The sequence below is a fragment of the Cydia fagiglandana genome, chromosome 9, assembly GCF_963556715.1.
Source record: "Cydia fagiglandana chromosome 9, ilCydFagi1.1, whole genome shotgun sequence".
Classification (NCBI taxonomy): Eukaryota; Metazoa; Arthropoda; class Insecta; order Lepidoptera; family Tortricidae; genus Cydia; species Cydia fagiglandana.
In genome coordinates this window covers 13,628,425-13,652,256 of record NC_085940.1, presented here as the reverse complement: position 1 = coordinate 13,652,256, position 23,832 = coordinate 13,628,425, and the positions used below count along the sequence as shown (strand labels likewise).

Genomic DNA, 23,832 nt, shown 5'->3' with positions numbered 1-23,832 from the left:
TATAAAGTTAAGACGTTTTAAATCAAATATTGTATTTTCAAAATAAAAATAAATGCGCTCATTTATTTTATGAACTCACCGATCGCTTATCAAGGTATCGATATATCTATGATATCGATATATATATGGTATCGATATCGATATTACTTTACGTTAAATGCCGGTTTTTCCTCTATTGCTTAGCTGTCAAGAGAGTTGGTGACAGTCATATGTTTTTGACAAGCAGTTTCAATTTTCATGGCACTATTCTTCGTCTGCTTATTTTATAGATTTAAAAAGTACACTACACTTTATGATTTTAAAATAAACTAAATAAATATGTTAATTAACGGTAACTTAACTTTAAGATTTAAAGCAGCTGAATTGCATTACTTCAACTGGTTATACAGTGTGGCACCATGTTTTGCTGTAAACGCGTCCAAAATCAATATAATTACTAATCCGCGGAAGTTCTATGATTCTTTATATGAAAGGTTTAAAACAGCTAATCGTCGGATATCGGTGGCTAGTTTATATATAGGAACGGGGGCTCTGGAAAGAGATTTGTTGAAAGTGACAAAGGAAAATATGATGGGGAATAAGTCATTGAAATTGAGTGTTTTGCTGGATTATCAGCGAGGAACACGGGGTGAGGTAAACTCGCGGAGCTTATTACAAGAATTCCTGACAACTATTCCAGAGCAGTGTAATATTTCTTTATACCAAACACCTCGGCTCCATGGCTCTTGGTCCAAAGCTCTGCCAGCCAGATATAATGAGATTGTGGGTCTTCAGCACATGAAACTGTATATAGCTGATGACTCGGTACTGTTGAGCGGGGCCAACTGTTCCAATGATTACTTTGAGAGGAGACAGGACCGATATATTGAAATCCAGGATGCAGACTTGGCTGATTTTTATTGTGAACTTATAGGTATGATTATGTAAGTTGTATATTTTTTGTTCCTTTTGTTTACTTACATTTAATGGTTTGTTAGTGTTTGAGTGATTTTTTTAATATATTATTAAGAGTTTTGTTTAAATGTCAAAAAAACATTATTTTGTTTGAAAAAGGAAAAAAAAACATAATTTAAGTAAGTGTATTGTTTGATTCAGTAGTCATGGTTGAGTGAATTAGTTAAAACACTTAATATTCCATTCTCTCAGTTATTATTTAATTAATTAGTTAGTTAGTTATTGTGTTTTTAGTTTTAAGATATATTTTGTAATAATATGTATGCTAGTTTTAAGGTATTTATCTATGGGCCAATAGTTGCCTGAAAATAAATGTTTTCATTCATTCATTATACATTTTTATTTCAGATGAAATGAGTAACTACAGCAAAAGATGTGTTAAGGATGGTTATATTGAAAATAAGCATCCTTCAAGAGAAGCTGTGACTCAGGAAGTAAATGAGAAGATAATTAACTTCATTGAGAGATGGCATAACAAGCAGTATTCAAGCACCTTATCAAGTGGTAAGAAAATCTTAATGAATTAATTTTTAAGTTTATTACACCTCAAAAAGGTACAAAAGGCAGACTAAATGACATACGGCAACAGCATTCTCTACCAGTAAACCATAGCCACCATAGGGTCAAACAGAAAAATGTCAAGGTGGGTACAGTGAGAAGAATTTAGTTCTACTAGTGTTATAAAATTTAGTGTGTTTTTACTCAAGCATGCAAAATATCTTAACAGATTTTATAATTTGTAAAGTAATAATGCAAATAGAGCAACTAAACAATTGTATGTAGATAAAGTTATGACCAGATGCTAGTTTATTATATGTATAGTTCATAGACATTTTGATGATAAGATATTTTTTCATTTTCATTTTTCTTTTTTCTGGTATGGTCGAATCGTCAAATATATGTTTAAATTTTTCGCCGTATTACAAAGGAGTAAGGTGCAAAAGTGTAAACATATCTTTGATGTTGACTGTACCAGGAAATTCCTAGTTTAACAACAAGGTTTATTTTTATGTTTTAATCACTAATATATTCAGTTACAGATCCCAATAAGGACACATGGGTATTTCCACTAATCCAAATGGGCGAGTTTGATGTCCGGCAAGACGAAAGAGTGACGCAAGGTTTGCTCGGCTCCGCTCCATCCAACTCACTCATCCAACTGGCCACTGGCTATTTCAACTTGACTGGAGAGTATGCTGACACTTTGCTGAAGGATTGCAAAGCAAATATTAGTTTGTTGATGGCTCATCCAAATGTGAGTACCTATCATACAAATTCGTTTTCATTATGGCTCAGCTGTAGGTACTATAAGGTCAGGTGGGGTAAGAGGAACTTTGGGAGAAGGTGGTCATTGTAGTGAAAATAAACAGTTACAGATACTATACTTAAATACATATATTAAAAACTAAATTCAATGATAATACGAAAAAAAGCTATTTCATAACTAGAATTAACTTAAAAATATTTACGTAGAAGGATTTTTCTAACATGGTTTCTCTTACCCCAAGAAAAATAAAGTACCTATGTTTCTTTTACCCCGCCTAACTTTACAGAAAATCTAGTACAAATTGTGAAAAAAAAACTACTTATGCCATTTAGTTTCCTTAAATGTACTTAACCAAACCAAACCCTGAAGTAAACTGAGTTAAATAAAACACCGTGAATGTACCGTAAATTTAAAAATGACTGTGTGTTTTCCAGGCAAACGGATTTATGGGGGCTTCAGGGCCCGCTGGGGGCATTCCACACGCATATTCCCTGATAGCAAGAAAGTAAGTTTGATTTAGTTATAAAATTAATTATAACTCTCAATTACTGACTGAATTGTAGATTCTAGTTTCACCGGAAGTGACAAGCCCAAAAATACATAAGGTGCACGCAAAGGGCTCACGAGTTCTGTAAAAAACGAGTATTTATTCTCTCTTCTTGCATCATATCTGCCAGGATCCCAGGGAATACAGTCGACGGGAGGGAATTCCATTCCTTATTAGTCGACATAGACGAATAAAACTTGCATTTAGAAGAAATTGTCTTATCTTAGTATTAATTACACAGTTTTTTTTAACATAAACAAGATAGTAATTGCAACCCTTTTTTAGGGTTCCGTACCCAAAGGGTAAAACGGGACCCTATTACTAAGACTTCGCTGTCCGTCCGTCCGTCCGTCCGTCCGTCTGTCACCAGGCTGTATCTCACGAACCGTGATAGCTAGACAGTTGAAATTTTCACAGATGATGTATTTCTGTTGCCGCTATAACAACAAATACTAAAAACAGAATAAAATAAAGATTTAAATGGGGCTCCCATACAACAAACGTGATTTTTGACTAAAGTTAAGCAACGTCGGGAGTGGTCAGTACTTGGATGGGTGACAGTTTTTTTTTGCTTTTTTTTGCTTTTTTTTGTTTATTTTTGCATTATGGTACGGAACCCTTCGTGCGCGAGTCCGACTCGCACTTGTTTTAGTTTTGATTAAAAAAAAACAGTAATCATTTGAATGTTTCAGATTCTGGAATCGAGTAGAGGCGTCTAATCAAACGAACCGGGTGCAAATGTTGGAGTATGAACGACCAGACTGGACATTCCACGCAAAGGGCTTATGGTAAATTTTCACTACTTTGCCACATCGTGCAGTAAAAGGCTGTAGCATTTATATACTCAAAGAGATCACCATCTTTTCATTCTATGGTCACACGGGATTGTTATGCCATTTAGGGTTCTTGCTAAATTGGAAATAATATAGCGTCAGTATTGAACAACCAATTTAGCTAGGACCCTAAGGGCCCCCCCACATCTGGCGTCTTTCGAGCGTCGGCGTCTAAAATTCTATGGCCGAAATGCCGAAAATGACGCCGACAGACGCCGACGCTCGAAAGACGCCAGATGTGGGGGACCCTAATGGCGCAGCAATCGCGGAGCGTGATGTTACCCACCGGGGGGTCCCTTTGTTTCCCATAAAGCTTTAAGTCATAATGTAATGTTTGTCATATTATCGTTAGTCATAAAACTGAAACCGATAACTTTTCAGGATTTTTGTAAGGTTATTCTATAGAAAAGTTATGCGTTTCTGAGAAAAACCAAAATTCAGACAATATATTATGAGTTAAAACTGTTTGGGAAACAATAGAGACCCTCCTACCGGTTTATTAACAGTTCACAAATCTGTGGTCTGATTGGCAGGCCCCAATAATATATACGACCTTTTAACCCAGAGGGGAAACGCTTTGATTTGGCTGGTTGAATCATTATTTTTTCCGTTACCGAATGTGACTATTGAAGGCTCTTGTCTATGCAATTTATGAATTGTCAGCTAATCCCCTTGTTCATAAACGTTTACTAAAGTTGACAAGCCAATAATAATCGTTTGTCCCTTTCCGACGTATTGGTATGATGGAAAGGGACAAACGATTATTAACGGCTTGTCAACTTTACTAAAGTTGACAAGCCGTTAATGAATAAGGGGGTAACAGTGAGAACGGTGGTACTCATTGGAGTTTGACCTACCTTCCGCTACCAACTGTTCCATATTAACAACAAATCATATATATATACAGGGTTACTTTTTTACCGGTACAATAAATTTTACCACATCATTGGTATCGATAATAGATCACATTGCACAAATAAAAAATATTTTTTTTTTTATTTCACATCAATTAATTTATCCTTCACCAATTTAGTAACTTCTGGTTGCACTAATTACAAGGTGTCAACGGTATGACGTAAAAGGGGCGGGGCGGGGCGAGCGGCCGGCGGCGCACGATTTGACAACAAAGCATCCGGGAAACTGCGAATGCAAGGTGCAACCCTTTGACCGATAAGATAGACTAGTCCGCGCGAATCGTCCTACGTGAGTGCACGCACGCAGTTTCTATTCCTACCCTACAGTCGAAAGTTACGCGCGCGACACGATTAGCGATGTTTACAAACCGCGAGTACTACGAAATGGTTCGTAGTTACTTTCTTAGTGGTGAAAATACAGTGGCAGCTCAGCGGATGTGAATTAGTACGATAAATGGACTCCATTAATTAGGTATGTAGGGTAGATTTCAATCATTGTACATAGTTGATTCCAATTTTTTAAATACGCCTCAATGAAAAATGTTGCAGACTTACTTCGTAATTTTATCAGATTTCGAGACCTTTTGTCATACTTCACACAAAGCAACATCTTCATTTTGACGGTCCTAATACCGTGCAAGTATGAAGGAAGAATTGGGATCAAGTAGTATTTTTTTATGTCAATACGTGCGCCGCCGCCGCTCGCTAAATCGCGCGCGATGATGTAAACAAACAGTTGCCAGTTCGTGCGTTTGCTAATTGATGCGTAAGGCATCCACATTTTCTAGTACTTTAGCTAGTGATGGGCCAAATCGAAAAATTTTCAAACCGAATAAGTCGACTCCGATTTAAACCCAAATCGGTTTGCAAACCGATTTGGCCAAGTCGATTTAACTTCTACTTTTTAAGTATCAGTAGTTCAAACCGCTCCGTAGTCTTTGAGTTGAGGAAATTGAATTGTCAATTTTACGCTTTGTTCGATCCGATCGACAGCAAAAATTTTGACTTAAAAGTTTTGTAATATTTTTTTAGTTTTGTTGCGCGGTAAATCACAATTTTATAATTTCTAAAGCTAAAACGGGAAAGCACTATACGAGCAAGCAGGAAAGAGCGTGCGGTCTCGTGCGATTTCGTGTCATTTCCGCGAATCGTTGAGTTAGCAAATCGACGCGGCGCAAAACTGCCAAACCGATCCAAGTATACCGCCAAATCAATCGCTTTAAGCCCATGCGAAATTGAACCTTAAAACATAAACAATAAGTTTCATTTTACTTTACCTGTAGATACCAAGTTTCGACTCAATAATGGCGGCAATGTGCATGGCAACATTTTTCTTCGTGGTTTGAAATCGATTTGCGTACATTTTAATCCTCAATATGTGAAATGAAAGTGACGCATCAACAAATATGAAAGGATGCGTTTAGAGCGGGTGAACGTATCTTAAGTCGATTTACGGAACACTCACGTCGATTTAGTCGACTTCAGACCTAAATCGGTTTGAACCGATTTGTGAAGTCGAATCGTAACATCGCTAACTTTAGCGGATAAGTTCGGGCATTGGTATTTTTGTTTTTTTGTTCCCAAATAGTAGTAACAAAGAATGCTAGTATTTTTTATTTTTGGCAACAATTACGTATGTTGATTTATTGTACTGGTAAAAAAGTAACCCTGTATATATATATAATATTATAAAGGCGAAAGTGTGTCTGTCTGTTACCTCTTTACAATAGTGCTTAAGCCGCTGTACAGATTTAGTTGAACTTTGATATAGAGATAGTTTGAGTCCCGGGGAAGGACATAGGATAGTTTTTATGTCGGAAATCATCCCTGAAGAGGCAAAGAGGGTGGAATTGAAAGAGTTAATGAATTGCCTAATAATTGAAGTAAGCAATGCGCGAATAGAATGATTGCTATTAGCATTATCCAGGCGATATACCTACTTTAGCTCCTGTCACTAATTCCACGCAGACGAAGTCGAGGGCAAAAGCTAGTAATTATAATAAAGACATAAGGCGAAATTAAATACCTACATACTAACGTAAGATGATGCTCATTATACTGGGTCATTTTGGATTCGGTAGGACACCTTTTTCTATGGGACCAACCCCAAAATCCGAAAAAAAATTGGCCTTCCCATAGAAAACGTCGACTTCCACTCGACCAAATTGTATGAAACGGCCAAAAAAAATTTTGTGATTTCGGAGTTGGTCCCATAGAAAAAGTTGTTCAGTATGGCCTACTCGCACAATATGGCTAACGGTCCAAAAATGACCCTGTATGTTATTATTTACAGGTACTACCCGCCGGGTAGTGGGGTCCCTTGGGGCACGCTGGTGGGCTCGGCGAACCTCGGCGAGCGTTCTGTCAAGCGCGACCTCGAGGCGCAGGCTGCCATTTTCACCGTCTCGTCTGAACTACAGGTGATTGTTGAATACCTAATCCCATCAAAAATTCGGACTAATATCACAGAATAAATAATAGTACCTACTACCGTACAGAAAGGAAACTTCCTACAAAACCGAAGTTTTACAGCGGTTCAGGGTCGAATCATGCTGTCCCTTTCTAATATCACACTATCCCTTTCGGCTACGAGTATTTAGGGTTGTCAAAATTCAAGCCATTATCTTATCTGTAGGTAATCGTGCACGCAAGGGGACGTGAAGTTGTGTCAATAATAATAATTGCTCGGAACAATGCTGAGACGAGCGGAGCCGAGTTTGGCCGAAGTCAGGAGTTTCGCACCCCTGCTAATATGTAGGATTATTTAGTTTTGCTATTTTTTCTGCACAGTAATAATTCTATCCTCTGTTCACAGGAAAAACTTCACAATGAAGTAGCTCTTCTACATGCGCACGCGGCGGAGTGCAGCCGCGAGCTGCAGGAGCGCTCGGCGCCGCTGTGGGTGCGCGCTACTGTCGGCCTCTTCCGGACATATTTCTGAACTAAGGGTGACAGGCATTCTTACACAGAGCAGCAACTACATAATTTTCTTGTTTTGGACCGCACTTGTTTGGGTATTAGATCTCAAACTACATACGACCTAGGTAATTAGGTATCGATGTATTTCTGGCAGGGTTGCATGGTGGGCCATTTACAGAGAGGGTATCCTCCTAAGGCCATACAAATGAAAAATCCAAAATTTGCTACTGCAATTTGAACCTATGGTGTAGGAAATAAAGTCGATTTAGTTTTGTTTGAAAATTGGACGAATCAAAACAAATACAATCGAAATGAATAAGTACTATAGCTAGAATCGTGAGCCTTAGGCGGATACGGCTAGACAAATAATCTTCGAGCAACACCGACTTCCAACGCGTTGGAAGCGAGGAGCGATATCTTACCGTACAAATCGTTCTGCCATTCTTTGCAGGGGAAACGTGCACTCAATCGCACGTCTCACACACTATATACAAAATCCAATCTGTAATGACGACACAAATACATAGGAAATGACACACGTCAAAGACAAATCTTGCACACCTCGATCTCTTTTTGTGTACGGACGACACACACCGCGCCGCGCTATGCCCAGTTGGGCATGTGCTTCGGCAGAAGAAAATAGGGCGAATGCCGACTCTCTGCCCGGTGTTGCTCTTAGGAAATAGTGGTCGCCAAGAGTTTGAGAAAAGTTATGTACTTAGTTTTACTCAAATGGTGTGCGCAGATTAATAGCTGTTAGGAAAACTACGACTTAAACGAGAATACATATGAAACCAAACGATAGAATTATAAATATGTAGGTAAGCTCGATATAATGGTAAATTATTAATATAAATGTAAGTATTACGAGCAAATCTCGTATTTCATGACACCAATCAACGTAATTCGACTGTAGTAGTACCTAATATGAGTCATATAATATATTACATAGTTCATATTTTTAATTGTTGTACATTTTTCAGAATGAGTGAGTTTTTGTTAAGTTTTAAGATTGTTTTGTAAGTATTTTAGCTTTAATATCGTTGTATTTGTTGAGAAAATGAATGACTTCGTTAAGGATATAGTATTGTTTCAATGTCCCTTTGAGTTTTGGTGCTTATTATGTGACATGATCGAATGGTATATATTTATATACTTAATATTTTGGTATCGTTGGCGTGTGTGGTGCTTAGCGATACACTAAGGTCCACTTGCACCATCCTACTAACCAGGGGTTAACCGGTTAACCCCGGGTTAGTGAACGGTGCAAGTGCAAGTAGCCCTAAGTTATCTTTCGGTAACTGGCGATATATTATCGGTCCGTCTATGACGGGCTTTAAGCACGACCATTCTAGAGACCTTCAGCATTGAAAAGATGTACAGCAGCCAATCTTTTCTCGATTTTTTTATAGCCTACTTATTAGAATTCAATGCATTTAACAGTCAATTTCATTGTCTCGTCTATTGCTGCGTTTCGTCGGAAGCGCCATACAAAATTATCTAGCTGTGACTGGCTCTCAGTTTTCGTAAGAAGTAAGGAACTAAGTATCGTCAAACCAAAAGCGCTTCTCAGTAGATAATATGTATGCCCACATTGCCCACTAGCGTCACTCTCGCACACATAGCCCTTAGGGAGGTAAAAAATACACATATAAAGCTTTCAATCACTTTTAATCATTATTCATTCTTATTTTCATTCGTTCACATAATAATAATTATTTCGATTCACACTTAAAATAATTTTAAAATAAATTAAATGAAAAAACACTCTGCAATAATTAATTTATACAAAATTCAGTCGTTTTGTGACATTTGATTAGATTACAAGTATACAATTAAAATTACAATAATAGGAATCAGGCACAATTAAAATATCTACTAGTGTTCCACGGAATACAAACAATTATTCGTAAATAATTGATCCCATAAAATAAAAACTCGCTTTTGAGCATAATCATTTGAGATTATAATTGCAATCATATAAATTGAGCAAGAAATTGTTGCTGACCACTTAACAATTGTTTAGTAATACTGTTAAATCAATAATATATTCGACAAATCAACATATACGTGTCGTTCTCATTAAAAAGGGTTCTTGTGGTAAAAGCTTACGTCGCGAAGCGTCATGTGTATTTTGGAGCTTCGGCAATAATGGCCACAAGGAGGTCCCTTTTTAGTGAGACCGACATTTTTACATAATTCAGATTAGATTAGACCAAATACTACGGAAAGATAATAATTCACCATTTTTGCTTGGACGCCATTTTATTCTAATCTTTGGTGCGCTGGGTATAACTATGCTGGCCCTTTCAACGAAATGCAATGTTACTTTAAAATTCTCATCGGACGGCAATGAGTGTGATACTCTTTAAATTATTTTTAATTGAAATCATTTAGGAAAGTAACAGGTAAGTAAGTTATAGGTAAATAACTCCTCGAATACAACTCAATATTATGGACTATTATTAATTTTATCATTACAATATTACAGTGATTTTATTAGAAAATATCAATATCAATTTTACACTTAGAAATCAATGCATTTAGTCGTAGCGCCAGTCCACTCGGAAACAGTGTTGTCGCGGTAACGCCTTCTCCCTCTAACACTACGGACGCAGATAGTACAAAAATAGTTCACCTATCCGATACAATTAACACTACTTAACAATTAAGTATGTGAGGAGGCGCTGACTTAACTCCCTAACAACCAATAAACGGACAAATCACCTCACGAGGCAAATACAAAAACAAAGATTCATAAATCTTACTGGAATAGACAACATACACGGCGTGTAAGATTAAACGAAACTAACCTCCTCAAATAATGCTACTTATCGCGAATCACACTAAGGTAAATTGACTAGGCGTTGTGAGTGGGTCGCACTGGTTGCGTTACTCAGGCTTCGACTTACATGAATTATAACTTAGGCGGAAAATAATCTCGAAACGCCTACAGTCTAAGCCCGCGTTTGATAAATGATTACACTGTAAATTATCATTTTAATATTTTATCAAACGTCAAGACTTCCGACTATATCAAACTATCGACTTGCAAACAGTCCGCAAAGCTCCAGATATCTCGCTACATAGGTCAAATAGCGCGTTTCAAGGTCGCCTAAGTCAGACGGTAGTCAGGTCAGAAGCCTGCATCAGGCGGCGGGTCGGGGGGCATGTAGTGGAGCTCGTCTATAGGAGCACTGAACACGTTGTAAAGGACTGCGAACAGCGTGCAGGCCGCGTAGGCCCCGAGCGCCGCCCACCAGAGTAGCCGCTCCCATAGTCGTTGCTGAGCGTGTTTGAGCACTAGTAATCCTATTGTGAGGCCGGCGAGCGCACCCGCTACGTGCGCCGCGTATGATACTGGTGGAGCTTCCTGTAACAAAGAATTATATCCGTGTTATGATAGTTAATTTTAAGATTTTTTCATTTCGGGTCTACTAACGTTTTATTAGAATTGATAAATGTCGTCTAGTTTAACGGCCTGGACCTTAAATGCAATGAATATTACTAAACATTGGCATTTATACCTACATAAAGTCAATCGGTGCTAAAATCAGAAGTGTTATTAAGCTATTTCAAGATAAACATAATATGCATCACTGAATCATTTCTTTGAGATCTAGGCAGGCGTGTCTCACTCCGCGATTTCGTCGCTTTGCTACAGGTAGCTAAAAGTACATTTTGGGGTTTGCCATAAGCCGCGCGTGGCGCTGTCTCCACCTAGCGGCCATACCTGTGCTTATCGTAACAGACGCGTTTTGTTAGACAGTGAGTCTTCTGTACTTAGTACTATTATTTATTCTGTGATCTAGGTATGAATTGTTTCGCTAGGCGCTCATACATATATTATCATGGTTTAACAGTAGGTATGTATGAATAAACTAGTGAAATGAATAAGAATATGACGCTTACCTTAGTATACCTAGCGTGGACCGCAAAGCCCACGTCACACGACGCGACGGCCAGCGCGGCCACCAGCCGCACAGCACCGTACCGCATCGCATGGAAGTTGAGCAGCGCGTTGGCGAGGTGTGCCGCTAAGAGCGCGTACACACCGCCCGACGCGCCCGCCAGACACACGTCCGGGTCCAGGACAGAGGCGGCTAAGGAGCCGCCGAGGACGCCTGCTAGGTACACGGCGCCGCAGCGGAGCGCTCCGTGGACCATCTCGAGAGGTAAACCGACCTGCAAAGAGAAGGCTATCTTTAATAAGGGTTGTAATATTTATGACGAAACTAGTAATTACCATTCCATAAACAGCGGTCTGGTAAGACTAACCCTTTTTTCTAGGCCGCACCAAACTACAAGGTTTTTCCAAAAAATGCAAATATATTAAAATTTATGCAGCTTTGATGATTCATTTAATGATAAGTAACATTTCCCTAAAGACCAATCGTATATGAACCTTAAATCGGATTCCTAAGGTTGAAATTCTATTGGCGAGTATGTGGTCGCTAGGTGCACTATGCCTGGAAAAAGGTTAATGTAGTTACCTTACATCCCTAAATTGATAGAGCACAGGTCCTGCGCCAATGGTAAATATGACTTATATGACATTAGTACGAGTAGCTTGTTATATAGGTGCCTACGTTTAATGATATTCTCTTAAAAAGTTCCTAATGATGCAAATGATTATCGACTGGATATTGATCCCATTCCTAACTCAGGTATCAGGCAGGTAAACCTATCTGTTACTGAGTCAATCACTCATCCTCAAAGAAGAGCGGTTAGTCACTAGGCCAAGTGTTTTAAAGAAAATGAGTCAAGATTTTTCCGAATAACATGACGAGAGTCGTTCGCACGGATTTATACGTGCCGAGCGAAGTAATTAAGTATCATCGTTGTATGACCTAGTTCTATTTGGCACTAAACTACTTATAAAAAATATTGCAAAGGTGCGGCAGTATATGCAAATGTAATTAATAGCGTGTTTAGTTATTACTTGAGTATCAAGGACGCTGTAAGCTTTAATTAATTTTGCATAAAAGCCTTATGTATTTAAATTATTATTAGGTAAATTTGATGACAGGTCGATACAAAATGTTGACTCACATATTTTGCCCTGTATTACGATTCTCAGTCATAATTACCTCTTTATTTATTTACTTCTGTTTTACGTGACTTTTAACTAGCAATGAACATTACAAGACAAGCGCACACATATGAGTAAGACCAAATTGTACTGTGTAAGTACGAGGCGTTTCAAACAGGAAAGGTCCTATCTCTCTCTACCCACAAACGAGTATGTAAATAGGTACCTATACTCTTTGCTTTGAGTTTTGTCTCAAGCTGGCATCTTCATAACTAAACAAAATTCCGAATATTTAGAATTTCCAAAAGCTAGATTAGGCGCCTGCCTGATAGACCCCAGAGTCCCCAGACCTCTGCGCTCGCTACACCGTGCGGCGCACACCACCCGCTTCATTATTTCGAAAATGAACAAACTCGTATCCACCTCAGTTAAATTTTGTCCGTTTCCAACAAACACATATATCATAACGACAGATAAGGACAATAAAGGGCTCTTTAGACTTGACAAGCATTTATGAATAACGCCATTAGTACTCACCGCCAGTTGCACAAGCAGGTTGAAGGCCAGGTGCAGCCAGCCGGCGTGCACCACGCTGTAGGTGAGGAACCGCCACAGCTCGTGGCGGCGGTCGGGCCGGTACACCAGTGGCGAGTCCACGGGCACGGGGCCCGCCGCCGCCGCCACGCCGCCCGCGCCCCACGCGTACCATGCGAAAACGCCCAGCTAAAAAAAAACACAAAACATAAGTATTACGTATCGTCAGGCGTGGCTCACTCCGGGATTTCGTCGCTTTGCTACAGGTAGCTAAAAGTACATCCGTTCCCCAATGTTGCCCGTGGCGCTGTCGCCACCTAGCGGCCATATCTGTGCTGATCGTTACAGAGGCGCTTTTGTTAGAGAGTGAGTCTTCTGTACCTAGTACTATTATTTATTATGTGGTATCGTATCAATGCCTGCTTAGGCCGTTTGGGACTGGAATAACATTTTCGCAATCGCCTCATCACTCGTCTTAGTATTTTAATTTTTAATTAAATTCCAATTGCACCTATTGATTACGAAATAAATGTTATTTACGGCACGTAAGGAACTTTGGAGTTGAATTCGACTTATTGGTTTAGTTTAGAATGTCTTAACGACCCTGCTTGATTATGTAGATTTGTTCTTTTACCTAGAAATCTTATTCGGGTGTAGGTTAACCTAAACCTACCTTAGATACATATTTGTTACCGTATACCATATATTATGATTTATGACGAGAAAATTCTCTAACATTGGGTCAGATGTCGAGTTCCGACGTATTGGGACCACTTCCGAACTATACGTAAGGTAAGAATTTTCCGCATTTTCATCAAAATAAAGATCTTACCATTGCTGAATGTCCTTTTGCCCGAGCTCTGCCAGAAATAGCGACATTACGACGTGAAAACGTAAAGAAAAAGATACATTCACAGCCATTACGGTATCTTGAAATAGCGCACAATAAGCCTTTTAGTGTAAAAGCATTTTCATGTGGCAACTTTAAGGTCTAAAGACAAAGCCCGTATGTCAACGTCTTGTTCAAATAGTGTTGCTTTGTCGCCTTTTCGGCGCCAGACGTAATTTAGGCTATACATTACTGTCGTCAATAAAAATATCTGTAAATGGAATCTCTAATACTGTAATATTCGTGAGGACGTTGTTCGCTGCCATATTATACATCTCTAAATGATGTTGACTGTGCGGACTGTGAAACTTATTAGGTACGCTTAATTGATTCAACTTTCAACGTAAATGAATACTTTCAACTGCATCATGAATTTACCAAAAATGAGTCATTAAAACTCATTAAGTTACTCAGAAAATAAATTAAAAATTATAAACAGTATATTCAAAATAAAAGAGAAAAATAAATGGACCTGGGAATCACCAAATGGTTTGTACCACAATGAGATTGATTATATTCTCACAAACAGACAGCAAGATATACACTCTTTTGACATCATACATAACCTAAACTTTTATACTGACCATCGGATGATAAGAAGTAAAATAAATATAAAGAACAGAAAAACAAGGAGATTGATTACACACAATAACAGAATTACTAGAGACTTACCCATTGTAACCGGAGATAGTGGACAGTACTGGGAAGAAGAATTTACCAAAGCTATTCAGAGTTCATCAGATATTCAAAAACAATATAACAACATAGAGAAGGTTATTAACAATCTACTAAAACAAATACCATTAGAAAGGAAGGCGGAGAAAGATATGATAAACCATACCATATACACTTTATTAGAAAAAAGAAAGGAACTATATAAAGAAAAAAGGTCGAAAAAAGCAAAAAGAGAGATCACAGAAATCAGTAAACAAATCAACAGACTAATGGATAAAAATAAGAAACAGAAAAGACAAATTATATTTGAACATCATATAAATAAATCCGGTGCAATTAAGCAAGCATACAGAGAGCTGCAAAGAACTTCACAATGGGCAACAAGCATGAAAGACAAGCATGGGAAACCTATCTCCAGCAGAGCTGAAATATTACATAAAGCTACTCTTTTTTACCAAGACCTATATGCATCACAAGAAGATTATGTACAGCGTCCCTCTATAAAAATACAAGATGTTCCAGCGATACTTGTTACAGAAATTGAGCATGCCATTAAAACTCAAAAAAAGGACAAGACACCGGGAGAAGACAACATTACCAACGAACTACTAAAATCAATGGTTGAACCCCTAAGACGTCCGCTTCAGGTACTGTTTAACAACATCTTATTTAGCAAAGAAATTCCTGTACAATGGTCACAGTCTACAATAACCTTGTTACATAAAAAAGGTGACAGAGGCGATCTAGGGAACTATAGGCCGATAAGTCTAATGTCCAATATGTATAAAATATTCTCAAAAATCATATTGAACCGCCTTACGAAGAAATTGGATGAAAATCAACCCAGAGAACAAGCCGGGTTTCGTAAACGGTTCTCAACCACAGACCACATACAGGTTGTCACACAGATTGTGGAAAAATCAAATGAATATAGAAGAATTATATATCTATGCTTTATTGACTTTACGAAAGCATTTGATTCATTAGAACATGTCGCAATCTGGGAAGCACTAGCACAGCAAGGAATAGAAGAGCATTACATAGAACTACTGTATAACATGTACGCAAACCTTACAGCAAAGATCAAACTAGAAAGGGAAGGAAGAGCTTTCCCCATTAAAAAAGGTGTTCGTCAAGGCGATCCAATATCCCCAAAAATATTTTGTTCAGTGCTGGAAATGATCTTTAGAAATCTTAACTGGGACAACAAAGGACTAAAAATTGATGAAGAATACCTAAACAACTTACGTTTCGCGGATGATATTGTAATTTTTGCGGAAGATCCTAACCAACTAGAAGAAATGTTACAAGACGTAGTGAAGGAAAGTAAAAAAGTGGGCTTATCGATAAATACTTCGAAAACAAAAATTATGTCTAATGGTCCAAAGAGAAGAATCTACGTAGATGACAAGGAAATAGAATATGTCAAAGAATATATATATTTAGGCCAGCTAATATCTTTTGAAGAACAGACTGATAAAGACATAAAACGTAGAATTGCCCTGTCTTGGGGAAAGTACTGGAGCTTACGAGAAATCATGAAAAATAAGGAGATATGTATTAATACAAAAAGAAAATTATACGAAATTGCAGTTCTACCTTGTCTAACATATGGCTGCCAGACATGGGCTCTACGACAAGAACATGAATCAAAACTAGCTATAGAACAGAGAAAGATGGAACGCAGTATGCTAGGAATTAGAATATCAGACCGAGTAAGAAACGATTATATAAGAAAGAAAACTAAAGTAACTGACATCATAGAGAGAATACGAAGATTGAAATGGAAGTGGGCTGGACATATTAGTAGAATAAACGACAATAGATGGACAAGGAAAATCATAGAATGGACCCCACCAAAAGAAAAAGGAACACGAAAGCAAGGTCACCCAAAGACACGATGGGCAGACATATTCAAAAAACGTTGTGGAACAGTATGGAGAAGAGTAGCTCAAGATAGAGACACATGGAGAACACTGGGGGAGGCCTACGCCAAAGAGGCGACTTCCATAATTAATGAAGGATAGTTAAATTAAGTTTTTGAAATTTATGTTTAGTAGGTACTGGTAATTAATAAATTTACAATATTAATATGATATATTTCATAGATATAATAGTAAAAATAGCTTTAAATGTAAATGACTGTGATAAAAATAGATAATGGAAATGGAATCGAAATTGAATGTCAAATTGAATCTTTTATATTTTATGAATAATACCTATACTAGTATCTTATACAATTCTATATTTTAAATACAACAAAATGAAATAATATAATAATTATGCAACTAAAAATGTAATTATGCATGCAAAGGAAATGAAAAAAAAAAAAAAAAAAAAATGTAATTATGGTGGAATAAAGGCTATTTTTATTTTTTTTATTTTTTTATTTTATTTTATTTTATTTAAGTTACTCAGATTTTCTGTAAAGTAATGATCAGCACCTACAGTTAAGGCTCAGGTCGTGCTAAGGTATTAACTTTCAATACGAGCTCAATTGTTTAACGTAGGCACGCGTAGCAGGGAGACCGTTAGCAGAAAACACGCGATTTATCCATAGCGGAGCATCCACAGACACATGTCTAAGTTATGACGCATGTGCTTAGGTATCTACAGCGAATGAAATGAAAACATAGCATAACAAAATTTGAGCTAACTACGACGTACTATGTATACTAGGGTATTTGGGAATGTTCAGTTCATCAGACTGATATTCTGTCAATTTTTTTATTGACGTAACACATTTTTACTGAGAATCAATCACTTGCGCACAATGGAAATTAATTTGTTTTAAATAAATACCTGTCTTCATTTATCATCCGAAAAATTGGATTTGTCCACAAATATTTTGAATATCAACTGCAGAATTTGATGGTTAGCATTAGCACAGTCGTTATCATTAGCATGTCCGCCATCCATCTGAGTAGTCTATTCAAATATGAGTCTGTGCATGAATCAATGTGTGACGGCGCGGGCGCAACGATTGTTGTGATTCACGTAAACCGCTGGCGCGGACGTGAAATCCGCAATTACACTTTTTAATTAACCAGCAACTGGAGCGCGGATTGTGCTGTTAGTAGAAAGTGCCCTGCACGATTTTACATTATCTATGCATGTATTGATTGCGATGAGTATTGGTTTGTCTAATGCTCGTATTTTTCTCAAATGATTTACGCACGCACAAGTAGTAGAAGCCATCGGTTGAATTACATATTTTGATAAGAATCAGCGTAACGCATAAGGTCTAAATCTAAATAGACATTATTGGTACATACCTTTCTCAAATGATTATGAGCTTGCAAGTGGACATGTTGATATATACGATCTTGCATGTACCGTTTATAAAGCAAAAGAAAGTTCTGACAGTTTGGATTCTGAAGCTGAAACACGAACTGAACTGAAGATAGTACATTAAGGTGAAATTCGGAACGGTATGCCTACCCTTTGGAGTTCCGCGACACATTGAACATCTAATTCGAAAGGCATCCATCTACGTTCCTGTCGCTTGATTATAAAGAGTATAGAGTAGGAGAAACTCGTCCTTCAATTTTGAAAAGCCATCCTGTTGGCCTTCGCCGCTCGGTACAGAATTACATCTTAACGAGGATTAAACGGGTAAAACAAGAAATAGAGCAAACTTACCTCGAGAAGTGTGACACAGATGATAAACAGCGGCGGAGGGCAGCATGTATAACGCTCCTGGTAGTATTTCCTCTCCCTCTCCTCAGGGAGCACTTCCATTGCGACTAAGTGCACCATCCTGCGAAAATATTCTTCAGATAATTCAACATTCTAATGGCTGGCCGGTTTGGCTGGAGAACAGATCGTTTGGTTACACCACAGATTGGCATAATACGAGATTAACCTATAGGGGCGCTATCAGAGTATAGTGACAACAGCTGCATGAAAAACTACTTCCAGTAGTGGACTATAAAAAAGGACATGATCTTTACTTAAAAGTAAATGACAGTTTAGCTTAGCTTAGCTCTGATGATAAGGCTTTCCTAAGCTTATCTTTAATCCTGCTAAGCGTGAAGCTACATACAACATCTGTAGTGGAAAACCAGCCTAAGTTTTTAAACTTAACTTTCATTTATACATAAAATTCGTGTGCAAGAGCTTACTTTCACGAGTTTCGCGTATTGTTTCGATTGGCCTCCACAAACCAATCTATTAACGATTTATGATTCGGAACCGTTTCCAACATGTCAATGTGACACGAACGACAGCTTGGAAATATTTTTAGCGACGATAATCAATACACGTACACCATAATGATTGGAACGGCGGTTCACACGTAACAATTTTGAAACACTAAAATTTTACGAATCATGTTTTTTGCAGTTACATTTTACTTCGAATTTAGCGGTCGGACATTTATACTGGAGTTTATAAAGCGGAAGGCTTGTCAAATGCACGGCATATCCGATGTCGGTTTATCTATGGTTTTAAAAGTAGTTGATGTAAACCTCTTTTTATTATTTAAAGCAGAGAACTCGAAAACCATTGTTTGTGTGAGTGTATGATCGCGATAAACTCAAAAACTATTGAACGGATTTTCATGCGGTTTTCACCTATCAATACAGTGATTCTTGAGGAATGTTTAGAGGTATCTAATTAAAAAATCAGTGAATTCGATCTAACTACAAAATGAAAGCGGTGGAAAGATATGCTCCTAAAATTCTGAAAGTTGTCCTTAACCCACCGCCTTTGTTGGTCGCGGATACGTATTACATGGTTTTGATGAAGCTTTAATAATAAAGCGCACCAACCTGGCAAAGAACGTAGGGTCTTCAAGTAGCAGTCGGAAGTCGTTCTCGGAGCTGACCTCGCGGTCGCGCTGGTGCACTGCGCATCTATAGCTGCGCGTGCGTTTGCCGCTCATCTGAAACAAGAGACAGTCTGGTAAGTTCAACGCTCAATATTCAAATAAGGAACAATCTCTGGTCTAATCATTCTAATCGGCAAAATGACACGCTGTAGAAGTTCTTATAATGAGAATTAGCGTCTCCTTTCGCTAGATTATAAAATGTTTGTTTTAACTAGATTTTTAAAATGTTGCTGCATAACTTTATATGTATATGCCTTCATGCCTTCTGTCATTAAGTTTTTGTAAAAAATTTATTGTGCAATAAAGTTTAAATAAATATTATTATAAGTATGTACTGAGATTTAACGTCTTGATACTTGCTGTCAGTAACTATGTATATTTTTACATTATCATAATTATATGTTGTTTGATACAATCTCACTTTGTTCAGTTCACGTCGGTGCAAAGTTGTAATTAGACGGAGTTATTACTTATTTTAAATTAGATACACTCAAAACAGGTGGCATCCCGAAATACAATTTTCCCATACAATAAAATTAAAAATTACTCGTTATAGTGCACCCTCCCCAGGTCACGTTCACGATGTGTTTTCCCGTGTTCCGTCACACACGGTTAATTCTAAACATAGTGTTTCGTTAGTGCACGTATGTGCAACATTAAATTAATTACTACATTTAAGTACTACAACTATACCTAAGGGCGATAACAAACATATTGATTAAGTACGGATAATACATCGGTCGCACGTTTATTAAATGCTCGAATTAGTTGCAAGTCCCTGCAATAAATAATTGAACCTTTTTTGATTACAAAGTGTGTACTTTATTTAGTTTTTCGTGTTATTGATTTTGCAAAGAAGTAGATATTATTTAGTGTACATAAAAATATACAAAAACGCTATTTTAATGTAATTTGTCAGCGGCAATCTTATAAGAAACTCATAAAAGTTTGCTAACTCGTAATCGTCAATAAAACTGGCTCTTCGTACATTACTCAAGTATTTATGTGCATAAACATCCATCGAGTGGCATCGAGGTTTAGTGTGAGAACTGCCAGTTTAGCGTCGCGAGGGTGGATTTACGAGTCTTGGTCGTCGCTGGCTCGCGTCCAGCGCCTATCGACCCCGCCGCAGAATAAAATTATCTAAGTCAGTACTTTGCGCGCTATTTTTTAATATAGCGGCTATATTAAAAAATAGAGCCGATGAAAGACCACCTCGTCGAAAGAGTAATGCTTTTAAATATCAAGTATTGGCGTATGATTTTTTTAAGCATATAGGGATAGTGTGGATTTATTTATATAATTGGATATATCCTTATATAACTTGTCAAACTTTAAATAATTAGGGACTCATATCAGAAAGTGGTAAAGCACTTTATGATTGCTTTTAACTTAAAATACTGCTTATTATACTTTACCTATGGAGCTGACCGCCGCCCTTGGGACTCGGCCCGAGCCGACATATCGCACCCTCGAGAAAATAATGTCATTTGCGACTATACTCCCCAAAGGCATTTGGGACTTTATTTCTTTAAGGTTGGATATGGATTGTGGACGGTAAAACCCAAGATTAGGCTCCAGTTACCTATACGCAGTTTGATAAGTTATTTAATATCGCTAGTTTAAATACATCCGTGTTATTATTTCTACCACGATTCAATTCAGGTAGTTTACATGTACAGCGAGTGGACAATACAATATAAGAAATCTGATACTTATAAAACTATATCTGGTATAGGAGGACCTACATTAGATATTTGGGATTAGGACATGGTAAGACGTAGTCAGTTCATGTAAAGTTAAAAAACCATTCAATCAAGATTTAAAAACGTGTAGGAAGCCTTAACATCCAAATTATTACATGGTGATGAATCAGGTGCGGTATTCGAGCTTAAATGACAGGAGAATTCCATTCTTATTAGACTGCAGTCAGTCAACTTGACAACCGAAATTCAGGTACCAGTTATAAATTATGGTGCATTGTAAATTACCTATACTTATTGATACTTAACGTTATCAAATCATTCACGTAATGTTAATATTCCGTTTTATATTCAAGTAAAACAATCAATGTTTTAAGTACTTACAACAATAATTATAAATACATATACGGTATAAAGACCTAAATGAATTAAGGCATTAATTTATTTTAGTGCTTTCAATGCGTCGTTATTGGTGGCATCTTTTCCTGGTGGCAACACACTATTCAGTATATTCGAAATACATTGCGAATAGACAATGATACACGTATCTCATGTGAGTTTAAAAAGGATGTATATGCAGTAAACAATTGGCATATGCAATGCTAGATGGTATGAGGCAACGGCGGCGGGTGGGCGTTCGGTGCGGTGAACGACTGGCCGCGATGCCGCGATGCCGACCAGCATTATCTCCCCAGTCGTTCAACTCCGTTTCCCACGAGACTGCGAAATGGCCATTGCCAAAGCCCAAATACAAATAACCTAGACGCGCCGCAGACGCTGCTAAATCCGTCTCGGCTTGGAACTCGAGAGTGTCGTTATCGCGGAATCGGTATTGATCATTGTTACTCCATTTTGCTATTGATCTGATACTTTCTGGGTTAACTCTATACTAACTGATGTTCGGGTAGTGATTATTGATTTTTACACCATTACAAATGAAATACTGTTATAAAGCGTGTAGCAAAAATAGGTTACGTTACAAATAAAATAATCAATAACTGCAATCGGCACGTTTTGATACTTGCGAATTTCAAATTAATAATAACACAAGCCAATATTATTTGAGTATCTAAATAATTCATCGATGGGTTTGATTGTGCTATTATAAAATCCAATGGTAAACAGTTCCATAAAAGACGGGGACTCATACATATTCGGCTTAATTGTATTGTTTGGATCGTGCCGCTATCTACAGGCCAATGTCCAATGTTTATGTGTCAAGTCTGGATTTGAAGTAGTAGAGCTTGGGTTTAAGCTTATGGTGACGGGACGTGTGGAGTTGGTGTAATAGTTGGTAGTGCGCGGGCGCCGTGGGCGCGGCGCGGGCCCGCGTGGGCGCCGCGTGACTCACGCCGACATCCGACACGTCCGATACGTATCCGGAACCACTAACTAGCCACTATTGCCATCGCCCGTCAAACGGGCACGCGAGCCTGTGCGACACATTACACATTCTAATAGCCTCTTATCAGGTAGATTGAATCACATATAAGTTTCGATACACTTTAACGCTAAAAATATAAAGATATCGTTGTATTTTTCGAAAGAAATGAGACAAAATCAGAATCAATAAACTATTCTAACAAGTTATCTTTCAAAATGGCTTGAGCTAAAACTAAAGATTTACCGCCTGGTTTCATTATTTCATGTTCAAATATGGGTGCTGATTTATTGGTCGGTGACTTATGGACACCTACGCTCGCGAATAGACTCAATGCGACTTTTATGAATGGAACTATAATTGATTTTCTTGCGCAGTTCACTGTATTATTCATATATCATTTAATGAATATTTATAATATCGATATTTGAATAACAAACTTTTAATTAACGATGCCTAACAAGTACCGTGTAGAATTCATAGCTTAATTCATTTAAGCAACATAACAATGAGCTTTCCCGGGAGAAATGTCGCTGCTCGGAAGACACAATGAGTGAATCTCCGCATTGCGGGGTTTTATCTAAATCTAGCATATTAATGTTAGATTTAGTGTGGCAAAGTGGTGTGCCGGGCACGTGAACGCTGGGAGTTTCCCACGCGCCCACCTCCGCATTATTATGTTCAAATCTCTTCTAGTCTCTTTCCATTATTACAATGCCGAGAAAGTACACCATACGTTTTGCAAGTGGGAAGAATAGATAGGCAACGTTTGTTAAAAGTATTAATTAAATAAACACTAAAATTCAAGCCACTGCCTTAATCACGACTTTATAATTATTACTAGGATCAGTGAAGTAACAGTCGAGCAAATAGATTTATGGATTGGATAGGTAAAGTGATATAAAAACTAGGAAATTAATTGAGCCTCCCATATAACTACCCGTTAAGTCGCTGTAATTGTAAACAAATTAGGGTGGCTCGAAGAATTGACTGGGTCGATGGTCAGCGCGTGGAACTCGGGGCAAGGTGTCCTTTGCTTTCCTACCAATGCTTCCGGTTCCGACAACCGCTTGTTGTTATTCATTGCTACGTGCCGGCGTTTTAGAGGGAACCTGAATCAAGCCGTTATATAAATTATAGCCGTGTTACGTGCATATCATATTCAGTTTTTTAGATTATTATTGTATTGTTGTCTCATATAATTAAGCTGTGTCTGAATATAATAATTAATTAGGTATGAGGCGATTGAATTGATGGCCAGTTTCATTGAATACAATGAGCTGCCCACTAGCAGGCAGTTTGGTTATGGTTACTTGACTGGTTTCTCATTCACCATTCATTGGGTTTATGAAT

General features: G+C 37.8%; 2 protein-coding genes across 3 annotated transcripts in view; one reads left to right on the top strand and one right to left on the bottom strand.

Moving 5' to 3' along the window:
• Positions 1-213: 213 nt before the first annotated feature.
• Positions 214-8,510, top strand: LOC134667412 (CDP-diacylglycerol--glycerol-3-phosphate 3-phosphatidyltransferase, mitochondrial). Its single transcript, XM_063524816.1, has 7 exons — positions 214-913; positions 1,303-1,458; positions 1,989-2,209; positions 2,656-2,726; positions 3,461-3,556; positions 6,809-6,935; positions 7,331-8,510. Exons 1-7 carry the CDS (start codon positions 319-321, stop codon positions 7,454-7,456), a joined length of 1,392 nt encoding a protein of 463 aa, XP_063380886.1. The 5' UTR covers positions 214-318; the 3' UTR covers positions 7,457-8,510.
• A 578-nt stretch (positions 8,511-9,088) lies between these two features.
• LOC134667452 (rhomboid-related protein 3) overlaps positions 9,089-23,832 on the bottom strand; it is a 156,889-nt gene continuing 142,145 nt past the window's right edge. For both annotated transcript variants that reach the window (XM_063524867.1, XM_063524868.1), the window contains 5 exons: positions 19,337-19,449; positions 18,207-18,324; positions 13,004-13,189; positions 11,347-11,619; positions 9,089-10,807 (listed from right to left, as the gene is read on the bottom strand). In XM_063524867.1, coding sequence (XP_063380937.1) covers positions 10,571-10,807; positions 11,347-11,619; positions 13,004-13,189; positions 18,207-18,324; positions 19,337-19,449 — 927 coding nt within the window. In that variant the 3' untranslated portion in view covers positions 9,089-10,570. The remainder of the gene's footprint in view (positions 10,808-11,346; positions 11,620-13,003; positions 13,190-18,206; positions 18,325-19,336; positions 19,450-23,832) is intronic.